At 44.1% G+C, this 24,499-nt stretch overlaps 3 protein-coding genes across 3 annotated transcripts; 1 reads left to right on the plus strand and 2 right to left on the minus strand.

The window, feature by feature from the left end:
• Positions 1-241: 241 nt before the first annotated feature.
• LOC113986448 (class II histocompatibility antigen, B-L beta chain-like) lies at positions 242-2,020 on the minus strand (the record flags this gene model as incomplete). The annotated part of the gene is made up of 3 exons (XM_027718175.2): positions 1,936-2,020; positions 1,147-1,416; positions 242-567 (listed from the first exon to the last, which is right to left on the minus strand). Coding segments are annotated over exons 1-3 (681 nt in total), but the record flags the coding sequence as incomplete, so codon positions are not given.
• Positions 2,021-9,114: 7,094 nt separating this feature from the next.
• Positions 9,115-10,137, minus strand: LOC113986449 (olfactory receptor 10C1-like). The gene has a single exon (XM_027718176.2). The coding sequence runs from the start codon at positions 10,135-10,137 to the stop codon at positions 9,115-9,117; it is 1,023 nt and encodes a 340-aa protein (XP_027573977.2).
• Positions 10,138-14,363: 4,226 nt separating this feature from the next.
• On the plus strand, positions 14,364-19,315 carry LOC113986450 (olfactory receptor 10A4-like; the record flags this gene model as incomplete). The annotated part of the gene is given in 4 exon segments (XM_039385272.1): positions 14,364-14,509; positions 14,511-15,159; positions 17,098-17,193; positions 19,145-19,315. Coding segments are annotated over 4 exon segments (1,062 nt in total), but the record flags the coding sequence as incomplete, so codon positions are not given.
• Positions 19,316-24,499: the final 5,184 nt, after the last annotated feature.

A 24,499-nucleotide genomic window follows, 5' to 3' on the forward strand; every position in this document is an offset into this window, starting at 1 on the left:
GGGGGGTCAGCACCTCCAAAACCTCCTCCCACACACCACCTGGGACCCCACAGAGCCCGGCCCGCTCTCCCCCAGCCCACCCAGGACTCCCTGAAACCTCCTGCCAGTCCCTTCCCAGCCTTTTGCGATCCCATCAAGCCCTTCCCAGCCCCTTTAGGACCCTCCAACCCCCCTCTTATCAGCCCCAGCACCCACCAAACTCCCTCCCAGGTGCTCCCAGTTCCTCCCTTTCTCCCCCGGCCCCCCTGCCAGTGTGCCCCCGGTGCTGGGGGGGCCGGGCCGTACCCCAGTGCCGGCTGAGGGGGTGCTCCAGGCTGACGTGCTCCACCTGGCAGCTGTAGGTGACCCCGCGCCGGGGGGGGATTTCCAGCAGCACCAGCACCTGGCAGCTCCAGTCCCCGTTGGGGATCACGTCGGTGGCCACCACGTGCTCCGGCAGCTCCTGCCCATCCTGGAACCACCTCACCTGCACCGGCGCAGGGTAGAAATCCATCACGGAGCAGAGCAGGCGGCCGGGGCCGGGCTGGGAGCTCGACGGCACCAGCGAGATGGACACGCTGGGGGGCACTGGGAGGGACGGGGGAGACACTGGGCTGAGCTGGGGGCACTGGGAGGGAGGGCAGAGGGCTTGGAGGGCGTTGGTAGGGATTTGGATGGCACTGGGAGGGACTGGGATGGTACTGGGAGGGACTGGGAATAGAGGGGGGAGAAGGGCATGGGCTGGGGGGCACTGGGGAGAGAGTTGGGAGATGTGGGAGTGAAGTGAGAACGACTGGGAATGGACTGAGAATGTCTGGGAGTGGATTGAGAGGGACTGGGAATGTCTCGTCTGGACTGGGAAGGAAGCGATCGGGACTGGGAGGCTGAGTCGTGGTGAGGGAAGTCTTTGGTTTGGGTCTGCCTGGCAACTGGAGCGTCATCAGAGAGACGCGCTGGGATTGGCTGAGAGGCGTGAGCACGGTGGCCCCATCGGGGTAGAGACGGGGGGGGCACTGGGAGAGACTGGGATGGACTGGGATGGACTGGGAGGGGGCAAAATGCCACAGGACGGGCACAGGGAGTGCTGAGGGGTCTGGGGTGATTCTCAGGGAGAGTTTGAAGGGCTCTAGGCAGGGGCCGAGGGGACCCGCTCTGTCCAACGCTCACCTCTCCTCTCCACGCTGAACGAGCTGAACAGCTTGTAGTTGTGCCGGCAGTGCCTGTCCACCCTAGCCCGTATGTACTCCATCCATCCTTGGTTCCGGTTCCCGTACCTGGCCAGGATCTCCCCATACGGGGTGTCCCCCACAAAGACCCCCACATCGCTGTCAAAGTGCATGAACTGCTTCCGGTTGTAGACGAACCTCTGCACAAACCTCACCTGCTCGGTGCCGTTGATGAAGTAACACTCGCACTTTGCCATGTGCTGGAACACCCCTGGGTGTGCAGGACACAGGACAGGGGGTGCCCCGTCCCCACCCATCATCCCTCAGCCCCCCACAGCACGTTGGGAGCTCAGGGGGCCACCCCGACCCCGGACCCCCCTTTCCCAACCCACTCCGTCCCACGGACGCCCCAGCACCGGCTCTTGAGTGAGGGGAACCCCCTCATCAGTCCCCCGGGGATGGACAGGGGGGTTGGGGACCCCCACAATGCGGATACAACCCCCTCCAGAGCCCCAGGAACTGAACCCCCCACCAGGGCTCAAGGAACACCGAGGGACCCCCATGGCACCCCCCTGCCTGCTCTCCCACCACCCCTTTCCCCCCCTCCCTTTCCCACCGTCCCCCCAATCCCCAGAACCCCCCACCCTCACTTTGGGGCTCCAACCCCCTTTCCACTCAGTCCGGCACTTCCAAACCCCCTCCCACTCACTTCTGGGGCTCCCACACCCTCTTTTCTCCCCTCTTTCCCCCCCTTTCACACCCTCTCCTCATTCCCGCCCCCCCCGCTCACCCGACAGCTCCTCGCCCGCAGCCGGGGGGGCTCCCAGCACCACCAGCACCGCCAGCACGGCCCCAGCTCCCCGCACACGCTCCATGCCCAGCGCCGGACAGCTGCTGACAGCCCCAAACCAGCCGGGCGGCGCCGTGTTGGGGGGTTTGGGGCGCGCTGGGCTTGGCTGAGGGCGCAGTTGGGGCCCTTTTTTCGAGGCGTCTTCCCGGCGACTGATGAGTCATCAGCGCGGCGCGCTGGGATTGGGCGCGGGCGGCGTGGGCGCTTTGGGATTGGCTGAGGGCCGTTGGGGGCCCCCGCGGCAGCCCCGGGGCTGGGGGGTTCGGGGGGGCCCAGAATTTTGAGGGTCTGAGATGACTCATACCCCCCCATTCCCAAAGTTTTAATGTCTGGGAGTGCCCAAACCCCCCTCTTCCCAGCAGTTTTAGGGTCTGGGAATGACTAAGTCCTCTCTTTTCCAATACTTTGGAATATTCCTTGGGTCAGCTGGGATCAGCTGTCCCAGCTGTATTTCCTTCCAGCTTCCCTTGCCAGCAGAGTGGTACAAGGAGCAGAAAAGGCCTTTGCTCTGTGTAAGCACTGCTCAGCAATAAAAAAAAAATCACTCTCCTTATGTTCACATTCTGGTTTAAGAAAGAGAATCAGCACATTGATAGGAGAGGAATAATTTTTAATCTACCTCTTTATGGTGAGAAAGAGGAGGTTTAGTTGGAGGGTTTCCAGGACACTCATTGCTGTTTTACATGGGAGATACAGGAGGACATTCTCCCCTGCTTCTTCTAGTAGAGGTATTTCCAGTTTACACTGGAGCATGTGTTTTCGAACTTTTGAGCCTGATTCAATAGGAATGTGATAGCTTTGGTTAAAGAACTTACACCAGCCAGTAATAATGCAGCTGCCTGTTGGCCCCATGAACCCAATCCAACGTCATGACAGCACTTGGAGCTGTTCTGAAGTTTTTGAAAAATCCTAACTCTCTCCACCTCTGATGTTACAAGGGTGTAGCACCAGAGAGAGAAGGGTTCTCAGTTTCATCTAGATTTGTATTGACGTGATCTTGCCATTCCCTCAGACAATGAAATGTTTGTCTCTGGTAAAAAGCTAAGAGCAAGTAACTGGAGCTAACAAGGACTTCTGGGACTAGACTCACTCTTGAGATTAAGAACTTTCCTAGCTGCTCACTGCTCCTCTCCTCAATCCTCTACAGCCCAGTGCCTCCCTTGGGAGGGACTCAGCTAAACACAAAGGCCTACTTAAAACTTGTTGAAACTCTAGTGCCTTGGGATATATGCATTCAGCATCTTAGAAAGAAACTTCATTGTCTTGAGAAGAGGGAAGCAAGGGATGTGAGCAAGGCCACAGGGGAAAAACTGGAGAAACTGAAAGACAGAGGCAAATTCAAGCTATTTTTAATCTCAATGACTGAACACTGACATGCTACAATTAGTTACTGATCTGTCCCAATTAGAGGTCAAAATAGTCTGCTTATTAGCACAACAATAATTGTCTTGTTTCAGAGCATATTTGCTGTAAGACCTGTTATTTCCAGGGCTGACTCACATGTCTCTCTGATGACAGAGAAAGACAGTTCTGCGAGGACTTCGGCAAATAGGCTGTCAGAAAGGCATTTGCAAAGGAGGGTCTTCAAGGTCATACAATCACAGAATATCCTGAGTTTGAAGTCATTCACAAGGATCGTCGAGTACAACTCCTGGCCCTGCACAGGATAGCCTCAAGAATCATACCATGTGTCTGAGTGTTGTTCAAACAACTCTTGAGCTCAGACAGCCTTGGTGCTTTGACCACTGCCCTGGGGAGCATGTTCCAGTGCTCAACCACCCTCTGGACGAAGAATCTTTTTTTAATATCCAACCTAAACCTCCCCTGACACAGCTTCACACCATTCCCTCGGTTCTGTCACTGGTCACCAGAGAGAAGAATTTAGTGCTGCTCCTCCAGTGCCCCTCACGAAGAAGCTGCAGACCACAATGAGATCTTCCCTGAGTTTCTTCCAGGCTGAAAAGACCAAGTGACCTCAGTCATTCCTCATATGGATTCCCCTCTACGTGTGTCACCATTCTCATGTCCCTCCTTTGCCGTGTCTCCAATAGCTTTAGATCCTTCTTATATTGTGGCACCCAAAACTGCTCCAATACTCCAGGTGAGACCACCCCAATGCAGAGCAGAGCGGGACAATCCCCTCCCTTGACCATCCAGCAGTGCATGGCCTGATGCCCCCTGGACACAGTTGGGCCTCCTGGCTGCCAGGGCACTGCTGACTCATATTCAACTTGCCATTAGCCGGGACCTCCCTTTCCACTGTGCTGCTTTCCAACACCTCGTTCCCCAGCCTGTCCGTACATCCTGATCCTAACTCTAACCCTAATCCTAACCCTAACCCATCCCAGGTGTAGAATTGGTGCCCTGTTGAACTCCACATGGTTGGTGATTGCTCCTCTGTTTTGTCCAGGTCTCTCTGCAGGGCCTCTCTGCCTTCTGGGGAGAGAGTCAACAGCTCCTCCCAATTTAGTATCATCTGCAAACCTACTTAGAATCCTTTTGACTCCTATGTCCAAGTTGTTTATGAAGATGTTGAAGAGCACTGGACCTAAAATGGAATCCTGCAGAACCCCACTTATGACCAGTCGCCAGCCTGTTATAACCCCATTTACTCTTTGTGCCTGACTCATGAGCCAATTGCTCACACATCACATGATATGTTTATCCAGCTGTGGTCTGGACAGTTTGTCCTGAAGGATCCTGTGAGAGGCAGTGTCAAAAGCTTTGGCGAAATGCAAAAAGATTACATCAGCCGGTTTCCCTTCATCAACTAGATGGGTTACCTTGTTGTGAAGGAACATTAAGTTTGACAAGTGGGACTTTCCCCACATGAATCTTTGCTGACTGTGACTGATTACCTTCAGGTGTTTTTTAATAACTCCCAGAAAAGCCTTCTCCATAATTTTTTCAGTATCTTATGAAGATTTTGAATTTCAAAGTCCTTAAAAATGTGTAAGTTTCTTCATAGCACTGTCTTTCGTGTCAGGACAGGTCCAGTAAGAGTCAATGGGGCCTTGACACATTAAAAATCTTATTGTGTGCAGTAACACTACAAATGTTTGTAGTAGTTTTACCAGCTAAAGATTGGTCCCAGAATAATGCTTATGAGTTGTTTCTAAGTTAAACAGAGTTTTAGTTTGTAGGATTAGCTGGGGGTTTCTTTATATGAAAGGAACCCTTTTCCTCCTGTTCAATGCATACGTCTGTAGGAAGATTCATGGTTGAAAATTTATTTTGATTAAGCTGAAGTTGCAGTATTTTGTAAATGTGCATGGTGCAAGAAAGAAATTTAATCAGCTGGGATTTCTGTGGGGGAAGTATCTACAAGTACAGGATTCAGAGCACATGAATTAACAGATTAGAGAAACTAGTGACACCCTTTCTGGCAACCGTCATTGGTTGCCTCATCAGAGGCCTTTACCCAGAATTCTTGAGGAAGAAGCATCCAGGTCCCTGGCTGTAAGGTGTGCCTGGTGTTTCTCACTGAGGCTGGGACTGATGTTACCTTTGTGTGAAGGGAAAGGTCATTCCCCTTCGAGCCTGCGCAGTGGATTTTTTAGGTGAGACACAGCGTGCGCTGAACTGAGCCCACCCTTTAATCCTGAGGTTCATCTGCCGAGGCCGAGCGAAGCTTGGACGGTGGCAGCGAGGTCCCCAGGACGTAGGTTTGTTTAGAGTGACCTTCTCTTAGATGGATGGCCTTACAGGGCTGACGAGCTCCATCTGTCCGGAGGCGTTCCCTGACCGGGAATCGAACCCGGGCCATGGCGCTGAGAACGCCTCATCCTGACCACTAGACCACCAGGGACCCCCTTTGTGTGAAGGATGTGTGTTTGAATTGATGTGTTGAGTAATCAGATGAAGGAGCTGTGGAAAGAGATTAACAGACTACACTGTGAGGCAGGAGGAACAGAAGAGGAACAGGAATAATGTAGAAATGGCCATCTGAACTACTCATGCTGGACGGCCTTTACAATTACTGGGGGGAAGAAGTACAACTACTGTGCAATTCAACATCCTAAAAAATCTAATCAGACTAAACATCTGAAACAATTCAATAAACTATCGCTCTAATTCAATTGCTCTAAAATTGCCTATTGCTCTCCACTGACTGTTTAAGAAGTCTAGGACGATTGTTTCAGTTGTCTAAATCTTGCATTTCTAAAGCTACTTACATGACTCTTTTTCTCCTGAAATCCCATATTTTAATAAGAATAATTGGAGTACTGATACTAGGAAGCAAGTCCATGAATACCCTTCTATCTCTTTACCTTACCATAGGGTCTAAAAAAGTCTAAAAAAAGCACCAAAAAACCAAGTGTAAGGTCCACTGCTATATGGAAACTGTGAGTTCCATAGATTTTCTTTAACAATTAAACCCCTAGAAGTCTAAGAGGTCTACAGTTTCAAACATATTTCTTCATAGGAGTAACATACCTGATACATGTGATGACAAATCATGTCATTGTCCGGTGGAGGGCTTCAAAGATGATGAAGGGACCGGAGCATCTCTCTACGGCTGAGGGAGTTGGGTCTGGTCAGCCTCAAGAAGACTGAGAGGGGATCTCCTCAATGTATATAAGTATCTTCAGGGAGGGTGTCAGAGGATGGACCAGGCTCTGCTCAGTGGTGCCCTGCAATAGGACAAGGAGTAACAGGCAGAAACTGATGCATTGAATCCACCTGAATGTGAATATTCCACCTGAAAATGAGGAAGAACTTCCTAGGATGCATATTAATAGAAATGTCCCTTCAGGCTATCAAGTCAAGCCTGGAGAAGGAGATCTCAAGCTTTATGGGTGTGGTTTGTCTTTATCTCATGATGTTTTGGGCACATAAACACTAATCATTTGGAATGTAACCTGACTTCAGATACAGACGTCTATTTGCAGGTGTGTACAAGCCCGCTGGATGCCTGAATTCCCAACAGAGTCAAAATGAATCAATCCATGAGTGGAACCTGGTGACCAAATCTACTGCAAAAGTGTATCTGGCATCTATAGTCCATAGTGACAGCTTAGACACCAACTTGAAGTGTAGATATTTGGATATTCTAATGACTAAATAAAAATGTTCAGTGTAATTTTACATGTCCAGATACTGCATCTGCTCTACAAATGCCATTCCAAAACAATATGAGCCTTTTATAATGATTGTAACTCCCAGAAATGTCATATCTAATCTATTAGGAATCCATGCTTATAATCACTTGATAGATATTGAACCATCATTCATAGACTATAAGTCCAAGATTAAATCAATTGTTCCTGAAGAACAGAATTTCTAAATTTATTTTAAAATCTCTATCTATCCAACCTTTAATGACTACCACTAAATCACTCCTATTTACCTTTGGTATAGTGAAAGTAAAGATACAATTAAAACAACAGTCCACCCTCTCCATTATAAAAAAAATTAGACACTGAGAAATCTGTCTATAATTGCAAATATCACGCCCTTGGATGAACTGGAGAGCTACAGAAGAATCTTTTTTAAGTGACCCAAGAGTATGGATGAAGAACTGCAAGTATCTCAAGGGGAACTTCAGCAGCTTCAAATACTTCATCACTTTTAAGATACTTCTATTTTTTTTTAAATTTTGCCTTTCATAAGCAATCTTCACAAAACATTCACAGAACAAAGACTGAGGAGCACCAGATACACATCTTGAAAAAGGGTCACAAAATCATTTAAAGCCTGGATAGTAGAAGTGTATCCTTTAAAAGAAAGAAGCCGCTGGTGAAGCAAGCTGGTGGATTTCTTAGTCTGTAGTAAGTTTTGCTTTCCATTCATCTCAGGACTTTTGGCAACACAGTAATGGAATATGTGGGGAAAAAAGAATCTGGTGCCTGCAAATGACCTCCAGCAGCTATGGGAGCAACTATGAGAGCTGTTTGGTGTTTTGGTGAGGCAACTAACTTGCCTTCTCTTCAAATATATGGAAGACAGCTTCCTTTCTTCTTGCTGTTATGAATTGTGTTCATTTGGCTTCTCTAATTTGTGGTATTTTGTATTCAGTGTGGAATTCATTTACCTTCACTAGGCATATTTGAACAGGACTCCAGGTTCAATTTATGATAAGAATCCATTGCTTATAAGAAACACTGCCTGGGTACATTTTACACAGTTTAGAATTTCCTTGCTATCTTCTGATCATCACTGCAGAACGGTTTGGGTCTCCTATAGATCCTGAGTCATATCTGAAAAATGCCTTTGATTACTCAAGGTATATGAGAAGAAATGGAAAGCTCATCCTTAAGCCAGTGAATCTCACCTCTATAGTCTCCAAATTCATAGTTGCAGAAGATCATTCATCTTCTAAAAGAGATACTTATGAAATGTAGAAATATTTCTTTCTGGAGGAAGTTATTTGCCTCCATTTCCAATGAAATATTAGATTTATTCTCCCAGACTTCAGTGAGTGACCTTTATATCCTTAAATTAGGCCACACAAATCCTACCTTTTCAGTCATGGAGTGCAAAGCTTTCTAGTTAATATATAATATATAATAATATGTCCTAATAACATATCATAATAGTCTATAATAGAAATATTAAAGGTAAAAACCATATATGAAATAACGGGTTTTGATACAAATGCTATACAAAACAGTCTGCTCTTCATATATAAAAAGATTTAGCCAAGACTTGGTATAAAATATTTATAACAATGACTCTAAAATTAAAGAAAGGTCTTTGAGGCAGATATGCAATTTTGCACACCTTTTTTTTTCCGATAACAGTCTCAGAACTCATAACCAGTGCTCAGTAATTTCCTGGGCCCTGTATTATAACTTGAATTATGTCTTCTTTTCCCAAAGAAATTTACTAAACATTTTTAGGAAATAAATGTAAATTCATGAAAATTTATTGTTCTCAGCTCTTTCAGTAAAATCAGAATCCTGAACATTACTCTTTTGTTCAAAAAGTCAGAAACAGGTAAAACACAATTTTCTGCAGATAGCAAGGAAAAGAAAAAAAGTTTATTTATTTAAGAATTTCTTCAGTATGTGGAAGAAGTTTCCTTTCAAAATCCTAACATAGCATCTAACACTCTTTCTTACAGTTCAACATCTCCACTCTTTCTTTCCTCCCCATAAGCTGAAGTGTTCTTGGGAATTATCTGGAAATTCCTTTTACTGAACAAGAATTTACAGTGAAAAATACCACTACAACCATCTGAAACAATGCAAATATTCTGTTGCATTTCCACACTAAATTAATATTTCTCCATTTTTTTCTCAGGGCTCTTTTCACCTCCTCATTCCTCAAACTATAAATAGTAGGATTCAATAAAGGAGCCACCACAGAATAAGAAAGCGAGAGGAATTTATCAACAGATGCAGAATAGGTGTATTTTGGCCGCAAATACATGGAGCTTGCTGTACCATAAAAAAGAATCACAACTAAAAGATGTGAGGAGCAAGTAGAAAATGCTTTCTGCTGGCTTTCAGCTGATGACATCAGAAGAATTGTGGAAATTATGCGACTATATGAATAAATGATCAACAAGAAGGGACACAAAATAGCAAAGACAGCCACCACAATGACTTGAATTTCCCTTGGGAAAGTGTTACCACAAAGCAGGTCCAAGAGGGGTTGAATCTCACAGAAAAAGTGATTGATGGCAAAACCACAGAAGGGTAAGTTGAATGTTATGATGGTGTGTACCAAGCCTACAGCAGTTCCACAAATGTAAGTTCCAGCAACCAGACTTTTGCAGACTCTACTGTTCATGACAATGGTGTAATGCAAGGGGCAACATATTGCCACGTAACGGTCCAGTGACATGGCAGCCAAGAGGAAACATTCAGCAACTCCAAAGAAAAGGAAGAAAAACATTTGCGTTGCACATCTTGCCTTGGAGATACCTATTGTTCCCACCATCAGATTCTCAAGAATATTTGGTATTATGACTGACAAATAGCAGATATCCAAACAGGACAGCTGAGTGAGGAAGAAATACATGGGGGAATGAAGGGTGTTATCACCGTTCATTGTCAAAGCTATCACTGTGTTAGCCATCAAGGTGAGAATATAAAGAGATAATAAAACTACAAAGAGCAAAGGATGCAAATGAGAGATTTCAGAAAAACCCAGGAGTCTGAATTCACTCACTTCACTGAAGTTCCCAAGAATCATCCCTCTCTGGTACCTCGTAGAACTATTCTCTCTTCGTTTTTGCACTCAGTAGTTGATGACGTAGTAAACAGACAGGCAAATTGGCAATCCAAATACCACTGCCTGATTGAATAGGCAAAAGGATGAGTAGAATTTAGAAATTATCAAGATTTTGAAAAGGTCTTCTGAAGAGATTAAGTGGTCTTATGCAAATGTTTTTGTCTCTATTTTTGACTGAGGCTTCTTTTCATAGCACTGCCTTCAAAGTTTGCGTATTTACTAGTGTCTTCAATGCTCAGCTACAGTTTTTACCCTGCAGAACAAGGGGGAAAAAAAAAGCAAATATTTTTTATGGACTAATCAGTTCAAGTTCCAACAGCATCAGTAGCAACATTTGAATATAACAAAGATAATTTCACTGTTATTTAAGTGATCTACTCTGGGGATGCGTGCAAGGTCAATTGGTCCAAAGCATCTTGTGACTGTACTCATGGCTAGGCTATACAGCATGAAAAGGGTTAAAGGGCCCTTACAAGAGACAGGCTTTGCATGCACAAGGATTTACTTGTGGCATACACAGCTTACGGCAGTCATGTATTCTGAAGTTACCTTGTGGGGAGCGTGGTGGAAAAGAGGAAGAAAAAAGTCCTAAATCATGAGGTCTCCAGAAAAACATTCTACCCTGAGCATTCTGCAGTGAATAAGGAGAGGTGTTTTTCCCCAGCACTATATCCTATATATATATATTTATGAAGTCCACTGAGACTTGCTAATGCTGATTACAGCAATAAAGCATAGTTGTTACTCACAGGTTGGTTACTAACTATGGTGTATGTATATTAGTTGATTCACAGACACTCTTTTTGGTCTCTCCAGTTTTAGATAATTTGGAATACACTTCTATATAAACCTAGATGTTCTCATGCAACATCAAGAGTTGACTTTCAAAGTCAAGAGTTTGACTTTGAAACAATTACTATTACTTCATAATTATCACCAAATTAGTGAGACAGTAGTCACGTAAGCTTGTCATATTTATGCTTTCTCAACAAAATTTGAAGGTGAAGCAGAGGTACAGTCCACATTCATATGGGACTGTAAATCCTGCTGAGATAGGAATGGAAGGCTGCACGTTACAAGTGATCACAAATCACTTCAATAAAACTGTCAACTTTGTAAAGGTCTTGGCCAGAGTCAGTCATCTAGAGTACCTTTATAGCCTCTGGGGAGAGAGATCCTCTTAATCTTTACAGTATATCAGAATCAGGCGAAACAAGCCATAGAAGTGCCTGTTTTTCTCCATTGACTATAAAAGATATTCAGACCCCCAAACCAAGAATGCAGACACAGAATTATCATCAACTTTGTCATCTAAACCTAGAGGACCTGCACCTTATGACAACTTTGTGGGTATCTGCAGGGAGATGATAAATTGCAAAGCAACATATGAAGACCATGAGTGCACAAAAAGGCCTTAACGACCCTGCCCTATGGTCTCCAGCCATGCTCTCTGTCCACAGACCCATGATCTTCATTTAAAATCACTTCAGCTTATATTGACCCTGAGCAGGAGACCATTGTGTGTTTAGGAGTAGTGATGCATGTAGCAGTTCACCTGAAAAGGCCTAAGCTTTGCTGTGCTGAACATCCAGGATGACACTCAGGTCTGGGCTGTGCTCATCTCTTGGCCACAGGTTAAACTCAGCAGCTCATGGTAAGCAGGCAGCTTCCACTCTTACTGGTGACACCACTCCCTGCGTGGCCTGGCCTGTGTCCAGAAGTGAAACAAGTTCTCATGAGAACAGCCTTTAAGAATAAAGTTGTTTCATTATGATGGAATGATATAATAGATTGAATGATCAAATGGGAGAGCTACCTCTATGGACAGGATCTATGCAGCACACCGTGGGAAAATTCATTCCCTTCTGCATGAGAGCAGGGTTTCCAGGACTGTAAGGGACAAGATTTGTTCGTTACTCATCTTGATTTTTATTATATCTTATTAAATTTTTTTTTTTTATTTAGCCATTTGTTGTGGTCTTATGATGTGGTTTCTTATTTAGATCCATTAGCAACCCTGCCTTGGCTATCTCAGCACAATGTCCCTTTAAATGCCAAAGAGACAATGTCCATCTTCCATAGTCAGAGGTAAAGCAGTGTGTACTTAGCCTGTTAACTGGCAGGATGTCATTTCAATCAGCCATTATCATTGAAACAGGCTCCAGTTAAACTTGGATCAGAGTAAATCTGCATCGAGATTTGACTGTCCCCAGGTCTGACTCTGACTCGTGCTGTAGCTTTTCAGATAAATCGCATGATGGAGAACAGCTCCCCCTGTTCCTCCTGGCCCCTTCCCAGCCCCCTGATCAGAACAGGGCCCAGGTGATGAACTTAGATTTTTTTTAATAGATGTTGTGTATTTGAATGAGTACAGAAAAGTTCCACTCGTAATGTTCAGAAATTTTTGACCAAAGTTCAGCCAGTTAGAGAAATCTGGGGTTTATATTTGATTAAAAGTGGAATTGCTGACGGATATCCACACTGACAGCGTCGATATCTCATTCAAACTGATCCTATTTCACCTGGCCTTAGAACTGTCTTTGTCCACTCTTGTCTTTAGTCATTGATTATAGAGTGACCTCTGCATTACAATCATCTTCTGTAAGCAACAAAGGGAAAGTGATTTTTCAGGGAAGAACCACCTAATGTGATGCAGGTGTCTTCTGGACATAGTAAGTGACAACTAGAAAGTGCTATATCTTTGTTTAATTAAAGAGAAGCATAGCATGATTCACCTAAATAAAGACAGAAATATCCATAGAGGACAGAAATATCCAGAGAGGAAAATTTCTGAGAAATCTGAAGGATCTATCTGAGTTGGCATGATGTGTTCTCTCAGGGGACACCTTTCCCATACCATTAATTAAAGAGTATAAAGCCAGAGTTAGACATGAGCAATGCATAAGTTCTTTCCTCCTGCAAAACCTTTAAAGCTTTTTTCCTGTGCTTGGTCTATGTGGTTTGTTTCCATACCAATTTTTTATCCCTTAATTTAGGCAGGATCAGGCCTAATGCCATGAATGGTAAAAAAATAACAGATTAAAATAGATATGCAAGTGTTCCATAGGTTTTTCTTTAGTTTGTTCCAGGACCTAACAGGAAAAGCAGAGAGAGGGCTCTGTCACACCTAAACAATGAGAGAAAAATAACTGACTCCTACAATTGCTAACAGTCAATATCCAAAAGATTATTTTTCGGTGGGGACATAGACAGATAGAAATATTTAAGGTTTGTAGTGTGGCTTTTCCAAAAATATTAACCACAGCCTTCTCCTATTGGCAGGTGAGCTACTTTATTTTATTCATTCTTCTGTCTCTTCTTCCCCATCTTATTGTTCTCTACCACCTACACAGGACTTGTCTTTAAGGGAGACTTATCTGCCTATGAAGTGAATGGTTTATTGGAATAGAAGATCAATTACAAGAAATGTTTAATTCTTGAAAAAAGCTGTTCCTCCTCAAGAATGCCTGGAACAAATGCAATTTTCTGGGGTGCAATCCACATTATTGAGTAGTTTTGTGTGGTACTGTGCAGAGTATACAGGATTATCTGTGTTCAGTAGGTAATTCTTTCCTGGAATGAACCCCACTCACAGAATGATAGCAAGAGGGACTCATTGCCAAGCACCCATTCTGTCAACAAATCAATAATTTCTGGGTTTTAATGACCAACCTTCTTTGCTTGGCAAAGGGTTTATAGTTGCAGATCTCTACTGGATAATGGGACAAAAGTCCACTTCAAAAAGTGGGGCAGTGCAGTATAATCCTCATCCCAAAAGGCAGGAAGAGTGAAGTATTCTACTATCATAACAAAGAGGTATCTTCCTTTTTATTGACTAGAAGTGAAGGACACTCGGTTGGGAAAGCTGTTCTTATTTATTAAAAGCTGTGTGAAGGAAACCACCTTGCTTTTCTCCACTAAACAGTCCTTAGCACTAAAAATACCTAAACACAACACTTCCTTTTCTGGGGTCTTGTCCGATTAGAAAGTAACATATATAAAGATTCAATTTACTATTTTGTATTTCTTCAGATTAACTAGAAAATGGACATGCAATGACTTCTGCAGTTAAAAGACACCTGAGGGACATGGACAGCAGTAATCACATTGTGGTGACCTATCTCCAATTTTTACCCTTCTCCAGCATTCCAGAGATCCAAGGCTCTCTCTTTTGTCTGTTACTGTCCATGTACCTCAGTACTTTGGTGGGAAACATCGTCATCATCACAATCACTATGGTAGATGCTGCCCTTCACTCTCCCACGTATTTTTTCCTGAAGAACTTTTCCTTCCTGGAGGTTAGCTATACCACATCCACCATCCCCAAGACGCTGTGAACTTTCTCACAAAGAGGAAGAACATATCTTTTGGGGCTGTGCCACACAGATGTATGCTTTCTCCCTCCTCGGGATGACAGAATGCTGTTTGCTGGCTGCCATGGCCTATGACCGCTATGTGGCCGTATGCCAGCCTCTGCACTACACGACCACGATGAGATGGAACACGTGCTTCTTGCTTTCAGCTGTGCCTTGGCTTACCGGGGTCTTGGTGGCCTTAGTGCAGACAACTTTCGTCTTTACCCTTCCATGCTGTGGTCCCAATGGGATCAATCACTTCTTCTGTGACCTGCTGCCTCTGCTTAAGTTGGCTTGCGTGGCCACCTGTAAAAATGAAATCACCACCGACGTAATAGCTGTCCTCTTCATCATAGTCCTCTTCTTATTCATAGTTGTGTCATATATCCAGATTCTCCACACCATCTTCAAGATACCATCAGTGAAGGGCAAGGGAAAAGCATTCTCTACCTGCTTTTCTCACCTAGTCGTGGTCACTCTGTTTTACGGACCTGGCACTGTGACCTACTTGAGACTCAAAGCTTCTTATTCAAGCAGCAGTAGCAAATTGTTTTCTCTTTCTTACACACTGTTGTCTCCAATGATGAACCCCTTGATTTACAGCTTGAGGAACAAAGAAGTGAAACAAGCCTTTTAAAAGTCAAAAATAGAAATATGTAATATGTTTATGAATTATATTAAATGTAGTAGTAGCTTTGATATTGTGTGTACTGCTGGAAGGACAATATGATTTGCCAGCACTTACCCAAAAATTAATCTCTACCTTCCAGCTTTGAGTCAATCCTCCAGGTAATTCAGCCTTTAAAAAAAAAGGTTATTTCTCTTCAGATTCTTTCTTATATCATTTTAAGATAGGTTTGGCATCCAGCTCACGTGAATCACCTGCTACTGTATCCTCTATGTCCTGTCCATCAATACAGAAATAGTTCTTTGCTTCGCAGATGTATTTACCTGTGATAAGATGAAATTCACTATATTCTCTGAATATCGTGAAAACATTTCTGTGTAGCTTTTCTAAAAACACACTATGATGAGTGCAAGAAATTATCAGAGAAGGGGACAATGGACCTAATGAGAAGTACTATGCAAATATTTAAGACATTAATCTTCTGGTGAGTTCTGATGAAGAGATTTCCCAGATGAGCTCTTCAACTCTATTTTGTGAAGAAAGTTTATTTGAAAGTTTGAAGGGGTAAGGTTTCTCTTTGCTTCAAATACACAGTTTATCTGTTCTAAACCAGATTTCTGCCATAGAAAGAGGCAACCTATCACTTAGACATCTTCATTGCTGTATGTTTGTTTTTGAAGTCAAAACAATGAATTTATACCAACATATGTATATCTTAGGCTTCTGAACTGAAAACAGAAAACAATGTCTCTTTTTGTGTAAAAAAAAAGGTTGACTGTGGAATGACAGAAACTACTTGAGTGTCAAGGAAATGGATGGTCATAGGGAAGCTGATTTGAGACATGAAATTTTTAAAAGTGAGGCTAAAACTTTAACTTTTTTTCCTTTTTTTTCCTTCTGGTTTTACTATGTACTCACTTGGAGGATTCATGGGATCCTAGTTTACCTCTTCACTCTTCACTTTTTCTTTGCTAAGCTAAGACAGTGGATGTGGAATTAGTCATTCAAATGGGAGAAGCATGCAAGGGTGTTTTGCACCAGGAATTGCTAGTTCATTTTGATCCCAGTAAGACAGACACAAAGGTTGTGTCAAGGATACAGATTTGTGTCAAGGATCATTTCAAGTGATTTAGTAGAGTTTACACCATAAAGAAGAGGATAATAAAGATAAAATTGCATCCCTTCAGATTCTGGGAACCTGTACACTGGGACGCTAGGAGGTATTGAAAAACACCTGAAGGACAATGCAGTCATCAGTCACAGCCAGCATGGAGTCATGCTTGTCAAATCTTCTGACCTTTTAGGACAAGGTAACCCAGCTAGTTGACCAAGGGAAGCCAGCTGATGTAATCTTTTTGGATTTCACTAAAGCTTTTGATACGGTTTCTCACAGGATCTTTCCGGGCAAAATGTCCAGCCAACAGCTGGATAAACACATCATATGATAAGTAAGCAATTGGCTCATGGGTGAAGCACAGAGGGTAATAGTGAACGGGGTGACATCAGCCTGGTGACCTACCCATAGTGGAGTTCCACAGGGCTCCATCTTAGGCCCAGTGCTGTTCAACACTGTCCTCGTTAGAACAGCTAGGACCAGTTCATCACTGTGTGGGTGTAACATCCACTGTGTATTCTACACCCTCCATGTAATTTCCCAGAAACTGTTAACAATAGACCATTTGCAGCAGCTGCCCAGAGCACACCTGACTCCTCAGGCTATAGTTATGGGTGATGTTAACTCCCCTCCAGGGAGTCATTAGCACCTCCACACCCAGCCGGAGGGGTCATGTCTGCTAACGGGCCACCAAGGATTCCAAAAATATCTCACCCATTGTGGAACTCCCCACCCTGGGGGAAGTACTGGGCATTCCTGCCTGAACTTGAGTGCATATAATATTGGGGTCTTGGGACTTCTGGTACCATTCGTCGGATCCAAAGGAGGACCAGAACCTCGACCAGACTGCAACCACCACTCTCGACCGGACTGTGATCACCGCTATCGACCAGACTGCGGTCACCACCCTCGACCGGACTGTGACCAGCACTCTCACCAACAGGTTTTTCCCTCTCCTTTTACTTTGGACTCAGGGGGGCCCAACGAACACCGCTCCGTTCGTGCCCCAGGGTGCTGGGGGGTTTGTGGGTTAAAACCAATTGTTCATCTGTATAATTGTATTTATTGTATTATTTTTATTAAATTGTTATTCTGACATAATCTCTTTTGAGTTGAGTTCATTTCCCTTGCCAGTTTACCTTTAAACCAGCACAAACACCTTCATAAACTTGGATGCAGGACTGGAAGGGATACTAAGTAAGTTTGCAGATGATACAAAATTGGAAGGAGCTGTTGACTCCCTCTAAGGCAGAAAGGCCCTGCAGAGAGATCTTGGCAAATTAGAGGGCTGGGACTTCACTTGAGGACTTCACAAACCGTATGATGTTCAACAGCAAGTGATCGATTCTGCAGCAGGGATGGGGCAAGCCAGGATGCACAGAGAGACTGGGGAATGAGAAAGCAGTGCTGCAGAAAGGGACCTGAGGGTCCTGGTTGATGGCAAGTTCAATACGAGCCAAGAGTGCTCTGGCAGCCAGGAGGGCCAACCGTGTGTCCTGGGGGGCATCAGGCCAGGTATCACTGGCTGGTCCAGGGAGGGGATTGTCCCACTCTGCTCTGACCTGGGATGGCCTCACCTGCAATATTGGGGCAGTTTTGGGCACCACAATAAAAAAAAGACATCAAGCCATTTGACAGCATCCAAAGGAGGGCATCGAGGATGGGGAAGGGCCTTGAGGGGAAGCCATGTGAGGAGCAGCTGAGGGCACTTGGTCTGTTCAGCTGGAGAAGAGGAGACTGAGGGGAGATGTCATTGCAGTTACAGCTTCCTCGGGAGGGGAAGAGGAGGGCTAGACACTGATCTCTTCTCTGTGAGGACTAGTAACGGGAGCCTAGGGAATGGCCTGAAGTTGTGTCAGGGAAAGTTTAGATTGGATACCAGAAAGAGGTTCTTCACCCAGAGGGTGGTTGGATGCTGGAATAGGCTCCTCAGGGCAGTGGTCACAGCCCAAAGCCTGAGAGAGCTCAAGAAGCATTTAGATGATACTCTCAGACACATGGTCCAACTCTTCAGGATGGTCCTGTGCATGGCCAGGAGCTGGACTCAATCAATAGTTCTTGTGGGTCCCTTCCAACTCAGCATATTCTGTGATTCTGTGATAAAATCTCCCTGACCCTTTTCCTTTCAAACCCGCAAAACACACCTTTCTCAGTCTTCCCTTGTGCATTTTGTGCACCAGCTCCTCACCATCTTTATGGCCTTCCTCTGGACTCACTCAAGTATAGGAGTATCTTCTTTGTTCTAGGGAGCAGAAAAACAGCACACCATGCTTCAGATGAGATCTCAGAAGTATTGAATCAAAGGAAAGAATCCCTTCACTTGTCATGGTGGCATCACTGCTGCCAGCATGGCCCAGGATACAGCTGCCCTTTTCTGCAAAGGCATTTTGCTCATTCATATTCACTTTGTCCACTTGGATGCCCCCAGATGTTTTTCTGCAAACTTCTCTCCTAACCAGTGAGACCTTAGCCTGTTCCATTGCTATTCTATTTGTGGCTATCTTCATTACGCAACCTTAATGAGGAAAACACTCTTTTGGGTCTTGGTGGGGACAGCATGGGCTGTTGGATTCACAAATTCATCCAGGTTGTATTTGTTGTTCATCTTCCCTTCTGTGGCCCAAATGAACTCAACAATTTCTTTTGTGATGTTACACAAGCGATTAAGTTAGAATGTACCAACACTTACATATTGGAGTTTATTATGTTTGTCAACAATGACCTAGTCATCTTTATATGTTTCATTTTTCTGCTGATTTGCTACAATGTCCTACTAATCTGCCTGAAAACACTCGATCTCCAGAGGGGAGAGCAAAGCAGCAACTACCTGCGCTACCCACATCATTATTGTCTTTGTTATGCTTGTACTAGCTATATATATATATTTACTGCTGGCCTTTCTACACGTTGCCTCTGGGCAAGGTAGTGGCTGTGTTCCACACCATGGTTTTTCCCCTTATCACCCCCATGATCTACACCCTGAGGAACAGGGAGATGTTCAGTGCCATGAAATGTTTGTTGGTGCACTACTTTCTGGAGAGAAGGAAACAGAAAGGAAATGCATTCATAAAGCACAGAATTACAGTATTCTTTTGTTTTGGAACAGTTTACAGGAGAGATTCATAGGTCTTATCAATGGCCCAGATTATTAGAGATATTTCTTATAGATAAATATTGAATGTCATTGCCTTGCTTTGTCAGGTCTAAATATTTCCAGTGCAGTGAGTATCATCAGATTTTTATAAATAAATAGACATAAATATCTGGGGTGTAAAATAAGTTACTGCAGTACAGTAGGTAGACAGCCTGTTTGTTCCTTTCTACTAGTGGATAACCAAATCAACATCAGAGCAAATAAGAACCAGGAAACCTTTTTCTTCCAAGTACTGGGCATTAGTATAAAATGGGAAATCTAATTCTTGTCCCATGTAGTGAGAAAGTTAGGTTTGATTCTTCAGGAGAAATTTCCTTATAATAAACTTACTACTGATAAAGTAAGGACAGGCAGCAGATTTTAAAGATCTTTGAAAATCCTATCTTGACTAATACCTGAATTGCACTCCTGGGACATGAGTGGAAAAGAGACAAGGAAAGGAAAATGGATCTGCCTGAGGCCACAGTCCCATGGAGAGCTCAGCCCTGCACTTGGCCACTAGAGCTGTTCCACAGCTCATGGGCACCCCCAGAGTGGCAGCAGAGCCTCTCTGCTCTCCATAGCAGGGCCTGCCCTGGACACAAAGGTGTAAGGCCAGGGATGGGGAGGCCCAGGATGAGGGACTATGGGGATCCTGTTTCTACAGTGAATGGGGCCTTCCATGAGGGCAGCACGCACCATAGCGGTGCCCGAGCTGAGCGCAGCACTGGGCTGCATCCGGACCTTCAGCCTGCCCAGGGAGTCCTGGAGCCCCATGATGGAATGTTGCCAGTAGAAGGCATAGCCCATTCTTGGGGAGCTTTGTCAGTGAACAATTATATTGAAGCAATTATATTAAAGCTAGCAAAACAATTATTAAGAGATTAGATCTTATTAGAGATCGATGTTACTCACTCCTACCAACAACCGTGGGCAAATCTATTTTGCTCAGCCTTGAGGAGTGACCTTGAGGGGCTTCCCCACTCAAAGGAAGGATCTTCAAACACCTTAGGGAGGTATGTTAGAAGTCCTTGGTATGCAAAAGTGGGACTGGACTTTTATTGTATAAAGTGATTGACTATCAGTCATATACATCTTTAGATTATGTGTTTTCAGGCTTACTCAGTAATTTTACTTAACTTTCCTAATTAATTTTTTTAAGTACTCTTATTTTCCACCCTGTGATACCCCACTATAGCCAGCATTTAGTAAGGTTTTATCATAAGCTTCTATAGTGGGAATGCAGCTCGGGAAAATTACTGAAACTGTGAGTTTTGTTAAAAAAACTATAATCAACCTTGATATGCTTCAATGATCTCAGACCTGGGGAAGAGAGATATTGCTGAAATGGGACACAAGGAATGCAGAATTTATGTACCAAAAGGACATAAATTTTGCAGAACCCTGAGACAAAGAAGGAACTAACAAAGACAATTTGGCAATTGTACTGAAACCCTGTCTATCTGGGAGAAATAATGAAAGCACCTAAAACATGGACTAATAGCATGAGAAGCAAGAAATCAATAACTAAGATAGAATACTAATTAATGAACTGAATGATGCCATTTATAGCCCATGAACATTAATTTCTTTGTTTGATAAAATGTGTAAATTGTGAAAAGTTTTGAACTTGCACGCGCATCTTTAGAGGAGTGATCCCCCATGAAATAAAGTATTACCTGCTTCCTAGTACTAAAAATAGTATTTGAGAGTTTGATTTATCCTGCCTGACATTTTGGGCTCCAGTAGTGGGTCTGATAGTTTGGCCAAGCTGGTCTCAGCATTCTTCAACACTAAAAACAGCAGACCCTCCTTGCTCACTCCTATCAGTGATCAGCAGACCATCCTTGCTCAAGCCATCACTGACAAGTCATAAACAAGACACAGCTGGAGCTGCTATATCCCTGCTTAGGCAGAGCATCCAGCTCCAGCTGGCACAGCTTCCCCGAGCAACACTTGACTGGCACCCCGTCACTCTACACCAGAAAAGCCCTGTTCCCAGATTTTAATGGGAGGGACTTCTAACAGCTCCGTCTTGGAGTGTGTGTGGGGATTCCTCCCTTGAGTGGGGACAGCCATCAAGGTTACTCCTTGAGCCTGAGAGAAAGCGATTTGCCCATGGCCCTTGGCAGGGGTACCATCAATCTCTACTTAATATTTGTTTTCTTAGCTTTAATATAATTGCTTCAACACTGCTTCCAAATACTGCACTATGTTTGTAGCTAAAATTATCTACAACGTGGAATAAATAATTCTGATTACAGTATTTTAGTATTTATTATTTTATTATTTTAATAACATTTATTATAACATTACTATCTATTGCTGAAGATATATAACATGTAATAATGTATTATAAAATATTACTTCTCTATATATTTCCATATTATATTTCTATATATATTTCTATATATATTTCTATGTATATATATTCTATATTTCCATATATATGTCTATATTTCTAATAATATTTCTATATAATTGTAACTATCATCTACTTAGCTAAATCATTCACTCAGGTCTGAGAAGGCGTGTCGAAAACAAGGATGCCTTGGCTAATAAACGCAGTGCTAGTCTTCCGTTCTGCTTGAGCCAGGGCCATAATCCAACGCCATCATTGCCAGAGTGCCCTGAATGCTTGTCTGACGTGAATCTCTGGGGCGTGGAAACCCTCCTCTTCTTCTCTGAAGGGCGGTAGTCTGTGTGCTGCACAATCTCTACTTAAGATTTGTTTTCTTATCTTTAATATAGTTGCTTCAACACTGCTTCCAAATACTGCACTATGTTTCTAGCTATAATTATCTACAACGTGGAATAAATAACTCTGCTTAAAGTATTTTAGTATTTACTATTTTATGATTTTAATAATATTTATTATACTATTACTATCTATTGCTGAAGATATATAACATGTAATAATGTATTATAAAATATTACTTCTATATTATATTTCTATATATATTTCTATATTTCTATATATATTTCTATGTATATATATTCTGTATTTCTATATATATTTCTATATTTCTATATTATATTTCTCTATATATTTCTATATTTCGCTATATATTTCTATATATATATTCTATATTTCTATATATACTTCTCTCTATATATATTCTATATTTCCATATATATGTCTATATTTCTAATAATATTTCTATATTATTGTAACTATCTTCTACTTAGCTAAATCATTCACTCAGGTCTGAGAAGGCGTGTCGAAAACAAGGATGCCTTGGCTAATAAACGCAGTGCTAGTCTTCCGTTCTGCTTGAGCCAGGGCCATAATCCAACGCCATCATTGCCAGAGTGCCCTGAATGCTTGTCTGACGTGAATCTCTGGGGCGTGGAAACCCTCCTCTTCTTCTCTGAAGGGCAGTAGTCTGTGTGCTGCACAACCTGGCTGTGGCAATCATAGCCCTGCCCTGTTGATCTTCTCTGCTCTCTCTGCCTCTGTCGGGTTTGCTCCCGAGCAGCCCGGAGCATGAGAGCCTGCTTGGAGCTGGCTTTGGAGGGCCCTGGAACTGCAGGATTCACTAAGACTTGGTCACAACGTGGAGGACTTGTTCTCTCCCTCTTTCTCTTCCGCAGTGAGCGGTCACAGTCTGTGTACTGCACAAACCGGCTGCCAAGGTTGTAAGTTCCCCGCACAGATCTGCTTGGCTCCCTCTGCCTCAGCAAGGTTTGCTCCTGAGCAGCCCTGGCAGCGGGAGCCCACCGGCAGATCCTCTTGGAAGGCCTTGCAGCTGTGCTATCCCTAGGACCACGGTCACGACTTGGAGGACCAGTTCTTCTCTCTGAAGCGTCGTCATAGTCTGTGGTGTCCCCAGAGCAGCTGCGCAGATCCCTGCCCCACAGAGGGAATCTGCTCCGGGACCGCTCCCTGCCAGTGTCCTTCACGCCCTGCAAAGAGAGCTGTGGAGAGTTCCTGCCCTTTTCTCCTGAAAGGATCAGAGCAGTGGGGAACCCCTACAAGTTCTGGGACAGGACAGTTTGGGGCCTCCAAAAGGCTCTTTTGGAGGGCTACTAAGACCAAAAGACCAGAGGCGCACCAAAGGGATGGATCCAGGTGGGATGCTTTGAGAGGGAGCAGCGTTGTGGCTGTGAAGAAAGGTGCGGTGTGTGAGGGGCAAAAGAGAAATGCTGAGATCCCCGAAAGAAATCCACTATTCCTCTGATGCCCTGACCCATGACCCCAAAGTTACCTTAGTCCTACCAGTCAGACCCTGTGGTCCAACAGAGCCCGCCTGCTTGCTGCTGGCCACACACTGGCTGAGGAAGGAAGGGGCATGTGATGGTGCCAGTGAGGAAGAAGCCCTTTCTCCAATTCTCAGATCAGAGCATCTGGAGAAAAACAAAAGAGTGATCTCAGTTTAGAGCTGTTGTTGCAACCTCCTCTGGGGTTCAGTCATTTTCTCAGAGAGGCTTCTATGACAGAGAGAAGACTTAACCAAGGACACTAATGGGAAACTCAGCTAGGGTCTTCCCACCAAGTTGCCTCTGTCCCAACTAAAACCTCATCTCTATACCTCCCACAGCCTCCATTTCATAAATTCACAGACTTGTTTGGGTTGCAAGGGACCTTTATCTTGTTCCACCCCGCTGTGGTGGGCAGGAACACCCTCCACTATTCCAAGGTTTCTCCAAGCCCTGTCCAACCTGGCCTTGAACACTTCCAGGGATGGGGCCCCCACAGATGCTGTGGTGACCTGTGCCAGTGTCTCAGCACCCTTACAGCAAAGAATTCCTTCCCAATATCTAATGGAAACCTGCCCTCTGTTAGCTGAAAACTGATAGCCTTCATCCTGTCACTACATTCCCTGACAAATGGTGCCTCCCCATCTTTCCTGGAGGTCCTCTTTAAGTCCTCTTATCTACAAGAGTCAACATCAGAGACCAGGCAAGTAGCAGATTCCATCCGGGCCGCAGCCTGAAGCCCAGTAAAGGACAGACACGGAGTAGTTCAGATTTGACAGCACTGAATGATGCAGGTAGTAATTTCATTTGATGAGAAAAACACTCAGGAAGGTGAGAAGCACAAGTGCAAATGAGGAAAAGGAAATGTATTCTGAACATATTTGAATCCTGGT

This window comes from Pipra filicauda, unplaced genomic scaffold, assembly GCF_003945595.2.
Source record: "Pipra filicauda isolate LSUMZ 115617 unplaced genomic scaffold, ASM394559v2 scaffold1170_size24497_pilon, whole genome shotgun sequence".
Lineage (NCBI taxonomy): Eukaryota > Metazoa > Chordata > Aves > Passeriformes > Pipridae > Pipra > Pipra filicauda.

What these genes read in the sequence shown, in the direction of transcription:
- LOC113986449 (XM_027718176.2), bottom strand. Translation starts at nt 10,137, where the DNA reads ATGATTCTTGGGAACTTCAGTGAAGTGAGTGAATTCAGACTCCTGGGT.